Here is a 12,985-nt window from a genome sequence, read left to right as displayed (position 1 = left end):
GGTGATATTAACTACTGAAGAGAGTCAAATTATGCATAAATTTAACTTTACAGATCAGATAACATCATCAGTGGCTTAAGACGCTATGGTAGGCCAGGTACGATGGCTCATGCCTGTAATCCCAGCACTTTGGGAGGCCAAGACGAGTGGATCACTTGAGGTCAGGAGGTCAAGACCAGCCTGGCCAACATGATAAAACCTGTCTCTACTAAAAATACAAAAATTAGCTGGGTGTGTCATCTCGAACCCAGGAGGTGGAGGTTGCAGTGAGCCAAGATAACACCACTGCATCCAGCCTGGGCAACCGAGTGACAATCTGTCTCAAAAAAAATAAATAAATAAAAGAAACTATGGTGGGCATTGTCTGTTCCCCATAATAATGGGATTTTCTCTGTGGTATCTTTTACTCTTTTTTTTTTTAAAGAAATCTCTGAAGTCAATGAATTCAACATAATAAATTATAGGGAATGAATTTAAAAGAACTAAAACTAAGAAAAAAATACCATTTAATATAGATCTTAGGTAATTACGACAGTGAAGTTATTCAACATAATTGGAAATGAATTATTAAGATCCCTCAGGGTATTCTGTTTGGTAGTATAGTAGGCAAAAAATAAATAAAAATTCCACTATCTCAGAAAGATACCACCACAATAGTAGGGTGACTTACCTTTTAATTGCTGTCCACTACATTATAAAATGTGATGTAGTGTCTGTGTTTTTGTACTTATCTTGGCCAAAAGCCACGAAACAATTATGTGTTTTTAGATTAAGAAAATAATTTGAGGACCTTCAATTGTCTGTTGGTAGCAAAGAATGGCATTAAAGACAGGAAGACTCATACATTAAGTAGATTTCCCAAATTTAAAAAGTCATAGCTAAATTTTTTTGAACATTATTAAAAATATTTCTGCAAGTTCTCTCTGATTGGATTTTTAGGTACAGGCTACGATTACCCTTATTTTTCATTTTTGAAAATGTTCATAAGATGCTGTTGATATAATTACAAGGAAAGAGAAAGGCCATCTTTCTTAAATCCACACTCTTTTCTAGGCTGTTGTTAGCAGTTGTCTGGTTCTTCAATAAGAAGCTCTGTTATTAATAATGTAAGAAGTCTGACATCTACATGACTTCTATATAGAACAAACATGTAAGTCACTGTAATATTATGCACGGCTAAAATGCAACTGTTATATACCATTAAAGAATGTGGATATGGTTCAGATCGGGCTAAATATATACAAATAAAACTAACCGATTATTACTGGTTTTTTGTTTTGTTTTTTGAGACAGGGTCTCACTCTGTTACCCAGGCTGGACTGCAGCAGCAGGAGTTTGGCTCACTGCATCCTTGACCTCCTGGGCTCATGCAATCTTCCTAACTCAGCCTCCCAAGGTGGGACTACAAGCACACACTATCACGTCTGGCTAGTTTTTCTATTTTTTTGCAGAGATGGTGTTCTGCTATGTTGCCCAGGCTGGTCTAGAACTCTCAGCCTTAAGTAATGCTCCCTCCCTGGCCTCCCAAAGTGTTGGGATTACAGGAGTGAGCCCTGCACTTGGCCACTTGCAATATTCTTGGAACGGTCACACTAAAACCTCACCAACACATTTAATGACTCAGGAAAAAAGATATTTCCACTTTCTTGGAGTACAAAATTACTAGCTCAACCAAAAATCAATGAAGTCCCCCAAAATAATAAATCTTAATGTTAAGACTTTGAAATTCTGCTGGAGCTGGTGGGTAAAAACGATAATGTTTTACTTCAGCGAATGTCAGTGAAAACTCACCTCTCCACTGTCACTTTTGATTGGTGTGAGGTAACCACATGTGGGCTGCCTACCGGCTCTCCATTTCCCGGAGCGTTTGTCGTACATGGAAGTGCAGATACCTCTGGGCATAGCAAAGGAGACAGAACAAAGGGTTATTAACGTTCTTTTATTAGACCTAACCTCCAAGAGCCAGAATGTCTTGATTTATGTCCTGGCTCTGCTACTTACCATTTGGGAGACCTCGGGCACATCACTTAAACTCTTTGTGCCTTAGTTTCCTCATTAGTAATAGTACCTACTTAATAGGCTGTTAGAATTAAATGGATTAATATTAATACATGTAAAGGACTTAGAACAGTGCCTGGCACGTTGGAAGGGCTAAAATAAGTATTATTATCTTTCCTTGCACTAAAGTTACAGAAAGTATGTAATATTGAAACCAAAGCAACTGGTAAAGATAGCAGTAAGCTGACTTGATCAAGCTGATACTGAATATCTTTATGAAGGATTCAGAGCAAATCACCATGGAACACCATAAGTGTTAAAAATATTTTTGAAAACTCAGTTTAGTCCTATGCACACTTAGAATGATGAGGATTTCACGAATGGAAGGCAGTGTACTATACCTAACCATTCCACCTCATTATTCAAAGCTTAATGTTGCAGCCCACTTTAAGCTAACAGTATTGATGACTGCCTCTAAAATACAGGACAGGGTTACTTGTAAACCTTTATACAGGCCGGAGTTTCAGATATATCTGTGGTAGATTATGGTTTCAGCTTGATGTGGGGGAATAACTGAAATAATTCCTACCCCTCACCCCCTTGTCCCCTGCTTTTTTTGAGAAAGGGTCTCATTCTGTCACCCAGGCTGCAGTGCAGTGGTGTGATCATGGCTCACTACAGCCTCGACCTCCTGGGCTTAGGCAATCCTCCTGTTTCAGCCTCCCAAGTAGCTGGAACCACAAGTGCATGCCAACATGCCCAGCTAATTAAAAAAAAATTATTTGTAAAGACAGGGTCTTGATATGTTGCCCAGTCTTGAACTCCTGGGCTCAAATGATCCTCCTGCCTCAGCCTCCCAAAGTGTTGGGATTATAGGTGTGAGCTACCTCACGCCTGAAATAATTCCAAGACAGTGTTATTTTACAACCTGGCACAAATTCAGTAAAGCTTCCAGAGGTACAAGAGATCTCATAACTAAGGCAGAAAAGTAAGTGATAATTTCAAACTTGCCCAAATTTGCAAAGCTGGTGACAGGCAGCCCCTGAGAAAACATCTGACAGATCTGTAAACTCGCCTGCTTGCTTACCCACCTCAGAATTCTCTTTGTAGCACTGGTAACACCAGTCAGCCCTCAATCAGATGTGGAACTGGGAGAAGGTGAATATTTGTTAGGCACAGTTAATCCTCAAGCCTCCTTTTAGCAGTTTTAACTCAAATCAAATTTATGTGAGTGTTGACAAACACAGCTATGCCAATCAGTAAGTTTCACCTTCCCTCTTGCCTTTGTTCATTCTTGGATTGATTTACAAAGAATACTGAAAGAATAGATAAGGAAACGGCAGGAAGAGGGAAAATGAAAACAAACCAACAAGGAGACTGGCCAGGCACAAACTACAGCATTAGCCCCTCAAATAATCCTGAGCTGGTGCAACTTACAGCCTAAATTGATCACTCTAACAACTCACTGGATACTATGCCTGCTTATAGCCTGTGTCTATTACAATATTCTTGAAGACAGCCTGTTAAAAATGCAATGGGGTTATAATATACAACCATTAGGACTATTCTCCAAACATACACATACATACATTAGGGCATCTTTAAAAGAGCATGAAAACTCCTATAAAGGAATTATGACATACAGAACCAAAATAGCTTCTATTGAAATAAAACTAAGTCCCAAAATACCAACAATACTTTACATTTGAAAATCCTTAATGTTTATAGGCAATGTTCTGTCACATAAACCACTGGATTTGATCTTTGAGCCAAAGGTATTCCAGCCTTTGCTTTTGTTTGTAAACAGAAAAAGAAAACTGCAGTACCTCTGGTCTTTTCTTTTCATATTGATATCACACATGAGGAAAGAGGAAGACAATGATGAGCTATCTACTAACCACATGCATGTACAATCATGAAGACCATGAGGGATCACTGAAGGAGCAGAACCAGGAGCTGGGGGACCTGGGCCCCAGCTGGATGAGCCTGGCCTGTCATTGGCCCTGAGTGCCCCTGTAGGTAGAGGGACCTTGCCTATTTGTTCACACTGAATCCCAGCCCTATGACACGGCCTGGCACATAGAAGAGCTTCAAAAATGCTCGTTGACTTGAAGACAAAGCAAAGTAACCACTTCACAAGGCAGCAGTAGGAATTATGTATGAAAGATGTACCTGATACAAAAAGGGCACTTATTATTCATCTAATCTGAGTACTAAGGTTAATTTCACTTTTATTTAAAATACATTTGACTTATAATCTCCAAAAAAAAATCAATAATCTCTTTCCAAAGCCAATGGCATATAAGTAACTCTAATGAAATTTCAAGATCACTGTATATGTACGGAAATATCACTACGTACCCCAAGAATATATACAACTATTATTTGTCAATTAAAAAATAATAATTTCAACAATTTTTTAACTTTATTTTGAAGTCAGATTGAACAGGAATAACATTTAAATCCTTTTTCTGAGAACTGCCTATAAGTTGTCAAATGTGTAAATTTAAAGTCTTTTCTTAAGAGGAAATATAAATATATACTACTTGAGCAGATAGTAGGTGATAAATGAAATTTAGTTTTTAAACTCAAAGGAAATTCTTCTAAAAGTATGTGTGTGTATACACATATACGTATTAAGTATATATACATATATGCATAAATATGTATTACATAAGATGATTTAAAATATCAAGCGACCCATTAGAGTATAAACAAATGTGAAAAGTATCTGGCAGAAACACTAGACAGTTTTACATAAGAGGAAGGACTCGATGACAGACCCCTAAGCGTCTGTGAGTCTGTAAGTACTGGAAATTTTTTCCCTCCATCAATTCCTGAATATCTTCACCCCTGGAGAGTCATTTCAAACATTTTATATATAAATTGATTTGAGTTCATTGACAGATATACCTGTTCCTCCGGTGAGAGTTCCCTTGGCTATATCGCCATTTCTCTGATCACTGGTTTTCTACCAAGAAGAAAAATAGAGGACTTTTAAAAATTAGAGTTATAAGTGAAAATGAAAAAAGCATACAAAAATAGTCAGAAAACGGCCATGTCAATACCTTATCTGTAGCTTCTGTCCTCCTGGTTCTTTTCATAATCTCCTCAAGTCGCTATAGGAAAGGAAGAATTGAGCAAGAAGATCAGACACAGAAAAAAAGCCAGCCTGGCACATTTAACTGATGAAATAAATAGATTATTTAAAACGGTCTGTTATTTTGGAAAAATATAATATACACTTTTTTTTTTTTTGAGATGGAGTCTTGCCCCGTCACCCAGGCTGGAGTGCCGTGTGGCAAGCTCTCAGTTCACTGCAGCCTCCGCCTCCTGGGCGCAAGCGATTCTGCTGCCTCAGCCTCCCAAGTAGCTGGGATCACAGGTGCCCACCACCGCGCCTAGCTAATTTTTGTATTTTTAGTAAAGACAGGGTTTCACCATGTTGGCCAGGCTGGTCTCGAACTCCTGACTTCAGTGATCCGCCTGCCGTGGCCTCCCAAAGTGCTGGGATTACAGACGTGAGCCACCCGCCCAGCCGTGCTGCTTTGTCTTAATTGGAGTTATCCAAGAAAGTTGGACTGCCTTAAGCTATATGAAGTGGAATTAACTGCTTTTTGGTGAGAGCTAAAACATTGAGAGAGATCTCTTTGCAGGAGACTGTTATCACTGAGGGGGCTACTAGTTTATGTGGCGAGGGTAGAAGGCATGTTTTCCAACGGCCAGGGCTAGTCTCTGGGTCTTAGAGGGTGCAAGTTCGCGTCCCGAGCCTCTGTGCTAAGACGCAGCTACCTTCTTTCTCTCCAAGCGCTCCAGCTCTTCTCTCTGGAAATGCTTCTCTCGTTCTTGCCGGGCTCTCTCTGCTTCTTCACGAACGCGAGCTTCTTCTTCTTTCTGAAAACAGAAGGTCGGCGTCTGCCTCTGACAAAGAGGCGGGCTGCCCAGATCTCCCAGGGGGCGCCCGGAGGTGGGGGCGAGGTGGCGGATGGAGGAAGTGCGGAAGCAGGAGCACTGGCAGTCTAGTCCGCACCCTCCTCTGCCCGGCTGGGGCGTCTCCCTGCGGGATCCGGACGGGGAGGGGCGGGGCGGGGTGCAGCCGCACCTGCCTCTGGGCGCGCTCCGCCTCCTCCCGCTCGCGCAGCGCCCGCTCCTCCGTCTGCCGCCGCAGCTGCTCCTCCTTCTCCCGGGCCTGCTCAGCTTCCAGCCGGCGCGACTCCTCCTCACGGCGAGTCCTCTCTTCGGCCACCCGTTGAGCCAATTCCTCTTTCTTTTGTCTGGAAAAAGACAACACAAAAACAAAACCAAAGACACCTGAGGAGAAATCTTTGAAGCGAGGCCTGCGTGGGTGATTCTGTAGGGCGGGTCCTTCAGATGTCCAGTAGAAAAATCCCCACTGGATGCCTTCAGCACTGTTAAGGGACAAAACGCGAAGCCACCCTTAGTCTTCCTCCCCCCTTGCCAGCTGCATTGCAGTCCGTGCTAAACAGAAGCAACATGTAACCACCAGTATCTTGGGGAGGGCTGGCTTTTTGGAAGGAATTTAACTATTTTTAAAGGCTCTGATTTGTTTAATTCAAATAATGTGACTTCTTAGTAATGAATTTGAAGCACCCCCGTCAAAGGAAATCTTTGTAAATAAATAAGGGTCATAGTGTTCTGTCACTGGACAGGAGGAAGACAGCCACGTAAGCTCCCTGTTGGAGCCAAAGGCAGGGCATGGCCAAGATGGCGGCCCAGCGGGGGCATGAGATCCTTCCCCAGGGTACAGTTGTGTTCGTCTGAAGAACAATTATATTGACATTAGTCTTATCAGGCCCAGAAGATGACCAATTGAACAAACTGTCTGGGATACTGCCTGGCAGGCAATCACGGGGCATGTCAAGATCCCACCTGGCTACCCTCTGAGAGGAGATTTATCTGGAAAGGAGAAAACATGAACCCTTATTATGCAGCCTTAATGTGATAATTACAAAGACAAAGCGGAAACCTGGAGATCGGAGATGTGTTAAGTAAAAAAGCAGACTGTACAATTGTACCTCTGCTGTGGTTATAATTATGTAAATATGTATATGTATATATATGTATACACACACTCCCATACTGTTGAGAAACTAGAAAGGACCACCCAAAATGTACACAATTACTGAAAATTGATGTGATTATGGATTTTTTCTTTAAACCTTTCTCCATCAATGTTGTTGCACTGTCATTAAAATAAGAAAACGTGGCTGGGAATGGTGGCTCATGCCTGTAATCTCAGCACTTTGGGAGGTTCGGGTGGGAGGATCCCTTGAGCCCAAGAGTTTGAGACCAGCCTGGGCAATATAGTGACACACCATTTCTATTTAAAAAAAAAAGAAAACAAGAAGAAAGAAGAAGAAAAAGAAGAAGAAAGAAGAAAGAAGAAGAAGAAAAATGTGATTTAAAAAACAAACCACTTAGTAGTCACAGGAAAAATAGGTAACAGTAATCCTGAAAGAACTAATCCATTCACTTTCATCAGTATTATCACCTCCTGCCTCTCAGAGGGGTGTTGAGTTAATCCAAGTGTCACTGACATCACTGACACCATGGTGTGGAGCAATGTCTCCCCTTTACCTTTCAAGTTCTTCTTGCTCCTTCCTCTCCCTTTCTTCCTTTTCTCTCTGCTCTCGGGCCAGCCGCCTCTTCTCAGCTAGCAGCCTTGTGGCCTCCTCTGGGTTGGTGGTACCTGCAGAAGTCTTAGGAGAAGCACTAGCAATCACAGTGGATGATGGGGCTGAGACCATGGCTGGGGTGGGGACCAGGGCTGGAGCTGGGGCCGAGGCTGGAGCTGGGGCCGTGACTGGAACTGGGGCCGTGGCTGGAGCAGCTGCACAAACAGGTACAAGGAGAAAACCAATTGGAAACAAAATCCAAAGAACAAAATCAAAACTAGCATTGCCCACATCCAAGGCCTAGAATTTACCATTATAAAAGAAAAGGGAATGTTTATTACTGTGTGTTCTCACAGTTTCACTGTGTTCTATCTGTAACCAAGCAACAGATAAAAAAATCAGTATGTGTAAGTGAGACATCCAACAAAGCTAATACTCTGTCACCAAGTCTTATTTTTATACCAGTTAAATCAGTTAACATATATTGAATGTGTACAGAGCCTCATGTTAGTCTGTGGGGAGTTATACACTGAGCAAAAAGAAGATGAGATCATCCATTTGTCTTTTATTGCATTTGAAAATTCCTACTCTTTGGTAACCATTCATTACTAGAGCAGCATCCTCAGCATCCATGCCATGAGTCCAGATTCAGACTGGGAAGATGACACCCTATGAAGAGGACCCTTTTGTCTCCCCGGAGCTGTCTCTAGGTCTGAGATGGGAGGAGCTCAGGGCCTCTTTGGGAGCCGGTGCTCATTCTGCTTATATATCCCAGGCTGCCAAGATGCAAGATGGGAGCAGAAGTTCTCTAGTCTTACTCAGATTTATGAAGATGACCTAGAGAGCTGGTGCCCCAGAAGCCCCACACAGGCACTCACAATTCGGCAACACAGTGAGCAAGGCACCAGCAAGTGCAAGCTCTGGCCCCTGGCTGCTCCAGCCCCTCCTTTCAAGAGTCACATTTCTACGTCTGCTCCCACAGACTTTTCTCGGCCATCATGATGCTCTATAGCCCTTCTTTCCTTCCTTTTTCCATGGAAACAAACACTGGACTTCTCCTTTTTCTAACATTTTCACCTGTTTTGAATCATCTTTCTTTGCCCCACCCTCTATCTTCAAATTCAGTCTTAAGTAGAACACTTTTGAATGAAGACAATTCTCAACTAGAAATATTGAATTCCCAGCTCCAGGTGGTTTTAAATTTCTAAATAGCATCTGGTTAGGCTGGCAGAGGTGAGAACCAGTGGGCCTTCTGGAAAAAATTCTGACTTTATCAAGCACACAGGCTACGCCAGGGGTCCTTAAACTCCAGAATTCACAGGAATAGCATTGCCAGATTTAACTGGCCACCCTGTGTTCTATCTGGCAACCATGTTTAGGAGTCAACTGACAAGCTTAGTGTCTTTCAAGTCCTCATATCCACCACTACATATTCTGACTTAGTAAGTCTGAGGTAAAGTCAAGGGTCTGTATGTCAAAACATTATAGATGTGGTGGTTTAAAAATATTTCCAGTTTTCCTCAGCTGCTGCCAAGCTGCACTCAGTCCCTCTGAGGAATCTAGGGCCATGCTGAAGTGGGACCCTCACTCCATCTGGCAACTAGCACCTTGCCGGGCAGTGCCAGCCCCACGGCCTCTGTTTCTGAGCTCGCCTGCATTGTGCATGAGGCTTGACCTTCATTCTGCATGAGGGTGAGGTGACCATCAAGGAGGATAAGATCAATGCCCTCATTAAAGTAGCTGGTGTAAATGTTGAACCTTTTTGGACTGGCTTGTTTTCAAAAGCCCTGGCCAATGTTGACATGCGGAGCCTCATCTGCAATGGAGGAGCTTGTGGACCTGCACCAGCAGGAGGTCCTGCCTCCTCCACCAATGCTGTTCCAGCTGAAGAGAAGAAACAGAAGCAAAGAAAAGAGAGTCTGAGGAGCCCGAGGAGGCTATGGGCTTTGGTCTTTTTGACTAAACCTCTTTTGTAACAAGTTCAATAAAAAGCTGAACTCTTAAATTCTTCGAAAACTCTCTCTTCAAAAGGTGGAGACTGTGTTTCTCTTTGAGTGTGAGTCCCACCTAGTGACTTGCTTCTACTTAACAGAATGTGACAGAAACATTGGTGTGCAACTTCTGAGACTGGGTCATAAGAGACATTATAGATTCCTCCTCATTCTCTCTTCCAGGTCACTCACTCTGGCAGAAGCCAGCAGAGCAAGGAGACAGATGAGGACATTCACCAATAACATGGAGTGGTCCATGTGTGGAGAAGCTGAGGCCACCTGCCCCCAGCCTTGTGTGTAAGCCACCTTCCAGCTCTGGTTGAGTCTTGAGATGACTGCAGCTCTAGTGGACAGCTTGACTGCAATCTCATGAGTGGTCCTGAGCAGGAACCACCCAGCTGCACTGCTGCCAAATTCCTGACCCAAGAATCCATGTGATATGAGAAATGTTTGTTGTTTTATGCTGCTAATTCATTATGCAGCAATAGGTAATGAATACAACAGGTAATTTTGATGCAGGTGCTCTGAACACATTTTATGGAATGAACTCAGCCAATAAAAGCACTGAGAATTCACATGTTGTGGTTCTAACCATAGGCTTTTGGATGTATGATTTGAGATTTACATTTCTATTTCTGCTTCCACAGATTTTTTTCATGGCTATTATGATGCTCTATGGCCCTTCTCTCCTTTTCCATGGAAGCAAACACTGGACTCCTCCTTCCTCTACCATCTTCACCTGTCTTGAATCATCTCCTCTTTCTTGCCCCACCCTGTATCTTCAAATCAATCTTAAGTAGAAAACTTTGGATGAAGACAATTTTCAACTAGAAATATTGAACTAGCTCCAGGTGATTTTACATTTCTAAATAGCATCTGGTTACCCTGGCAGAGGTGAAAAACCAGTGTCTGGAAAAAATTCTGACTTCTGTCAAGCACACAGGCTATGCCAGGGGTCCTTAAACTCCAGGATGCACAGGAATAGTGTTGCCAGGTTTTTTTTTCTTTTTTTTTTTTTAAACTATTTTTAAGCAACGCTAAGTTAAACTATTATACTTAAGGAAAGGTGTTAAACTTAACCTTAGAGTAAAATTTCCAAGTCTCCAATAAGAGAAGAAAAGGAAAACAAAAAAAGCTTCATCAAAGCAGTGCAGGAGAAAAAGAGAGAGCACCCGCACCACAGGTGACTTCGCTCTTACCAGGGCCAGCTTCTGGTTCAGCAGGTTTCCCCTCTTCAACTGTGGCTTCTTCTACCTTCACTAAAGGTGCTCTTCCCTTTAGTGAGGGCTCATTGGCAACTTTCTGAGGTTCCTTCTCAGGGTCTTTTTTCTCAGGCTCCACTCTGACTTCCCTCTTGACAGGGCGGATGTTGCCGGGGGATGGGGGCCGGACCTGAGCAGGAGCAGCTTTGACTGAGCCGGGTGGCAAGGAGGATGTCGGTCTGGGTGTGCCAGGCAAATGAGGAAGAGACTTGGACGGAAGCCTGGGCCACAAACAAACAAGGCAGACAGAAGGGGACACATGAGAATAGGCTTGCCAGAACCTAGAACACGACTCGATGGAAGAGAATGCAGATATTTAGCTCAGTGTATTTGTTTTTTATGTGGTAGATGCAGAAATAGAGTTGCTTTAGGGAACCATTCCAATTTCTCTTTTTCCTTTCCTTTCAGGAAGAATGTTATTCCCTAAGTCAAAGCCAAACAGCATGAGAAGAACAGTTCACTTTCAGAAGAGCGAGCTACTAATTCTCTAACATGGAACAACCCAGCCAGCCACTTATATTTCACTTACCAAAGTCGGGAGGGAGCTGGCGGTCTTGCTTTGGGATTAGATGGAGATACAGCCCTTCGGGTGCCAGATGTGAGGAAGGGTACATTTTCTCTCTCTCTTTCTTTTTTATAGCCCTAAGTTCAGAGAAACTCAATAGTTAGATTTTTCCATGAGCGAGGCAACCACATTCACAATACTCAACAGTGGAGCTAGAAACCATTGAATGCCTTTTAAGGAATTTTCTCAGCTATGTCACATATACCCATTCCATCTCAACAAAAGGCCCTTGTTAGCTTAACACTGAACAGTATAACTGAATTAACACAATGTGACACTAATAAGGTGGTTCCGGATGTGTGATCTGGAGTCATGTTTGTCAAAAAGCATATGTATATACATACTTTTAGAAAGAACCTATACTTTGTGTCTAAAATTCATTACCTGAAGCAAAACCTCCCAATCAGGTTTATCCCACACAAATGTCAAATGTTACTTCCATTTTTAAAAAACTTTGAATTAAAACACATCTTTTTCTTTTTAATTCTTAGCATTTTCCCCCCAAACATACTGTATCTCAGTCTTTAAAAAAAATTATATGCCTGCTATATTAGATATAAACTCATTTTTCTTTTATATTGATGTTTTATAATGGAATCAAGTCCTTCCTCACCTAGTGTCCTCTTGCAGCAATAGATAACGGATACAATAGGTGATTCTGAAGAAAAGTCAGGTTTACAGTGAGGAATTTCAGCTATTTATTTATTTTTTTTGCTCTTCCTTACCAGGAATAAACTGAAATCTGAAGGTGGGCCAAAACATCACGCCTCCCTGACTGCCAACTAGGAATTCAGCTAGAGAGATGACACTTTCCTCAGTCAAAATGGGCAAAGGGAAGCCAAGAGAAGTGTTCTACTACTCTAAAGTCAATCGAGACCAAAACAAACAAAAATTGTACAGAGCAAAACAGACCCTTTCCAAGTATCTGAAACCTGACAATGGTAGGAGGGGCACGTGCTGGAGGCACCTAGGTGAACACCTGTCAGGAGGGCAGACTGCAAGCATGCATGGGAAGGGGCAGAGTATTATCTAGCCCCAGGTGACATGAACTAGTAGTGTACCTTTTCTTCTCTCCTTTTCTGCCTGGCTCAAGCATCAGTTCCTCTCTTCCTTCCTTTCCCTTTTATTCCCCTCAGTGTCCCTTTTAATTGCTTCCCTCCATTTTCCTTAATAGCACCCTAGTTGATGGACTGGGTTATCAGAGAAGCAAAAACATCTAAGTGTCAAATAATGCTCATTGTCTCCCTGGGATTTCTAAACAGAAAAAAAGAAGAAAGAGGCAGAGAAGAGCTTCACAAGTGTGTGCCAGCTCTCCATCATTTCCAGCTGCTCAATCACAATTTCTCCCATTTTAGTCCCCAAAAGTAGGAGGTGGGGCCTCACAGAGCTGCTGTGGGCTTTGGGTATCAAAAGTTGCAGCCACCATATGGGGTGCTCCTGGCTGGTGTACAGGGTGGCAGGCCCAGGGCTTTTCCCAGGGGAGACTGGGGTTAAGCACCTCAAGTAGCCCTTCTTTTTCTTTTTCTCAAAACA

General features: G+C 42.5%; 1 protein-coding gene and 1 pseudogene across 12 annotated transcripts in view; one reads left to right on the top strand and one right to left on the bottom strand.

The window, feature by feature from the left end:
• MAP7 (microtubule associated protein 7) overlaps positions 1 to 12,985 on the bottom strand; it is a 210,319-nt gene that overhangs the window by 12,895 nt on the left and 184,439 nt on the right. For all 12 annotated transcript variants that reach the window (XM_050787941.1, XM_050787942.1, XM_050787948.1 and 9 more), the window contains 8 exons: positions 11,417 to 11,529; positions 10,825 to 11,108; positions 7,597 to 7,849; positions 6,101 to 6,272; positions 5,791 to 5,892; positions 5,067 to 5,117; positions 4,912 to 4,969; positions 1,792 to 1,894 (listed from right to left, as the gene is read on the bottom strand). In XM_050787941.1, coding sequence (XP_050643898.1) covers positions 1,792 to 1,894; positions 4,912 to 4,969; positions 5,067 to 5,117; positions 5,791 to 5,892; positions 6,101 to 6,272; positions 7,597 to 7,849; positions 10,825 to 11,108; positions 11,417 to 11,529 — 1,136 coding nt within the window. The remainder of the gene's footprint in view (positions 1 to 1,791; positions 1,895 to 4,911; positions 4,970 to 5,066; positions 5,118 to 5,790; positions 5,893 to 6,100; positions 6,273 to 7,596; positions 7,850 to 10,824; positions 11,109 to 11,416; positions 11,530 to 12,985) is intronic.
• On the top strand, positions 8,296 to 9,597 carry LOC126952239 (60S acidic ribosomal protein P1-like; annotated as a pseudogene).

Source organism: Macaca thibetana, chromosome 4 (genome assembly GCF_024542745.1).
Source record: "Macaca thibetana thibetana isolate TM-01 chromosome 4, ASM2454274v1, whole genome shotgun sequence".
NCBI lineage: Eukaryota > Metazoa > Chordata > Mammalia > Primates > Cercopithecidae > Macaca > Macaca thibetana.
Note: the sequence above shows the minus strand (reverse complement) of the source record. Positions and strands in the feature narration are given on the sequence as shown.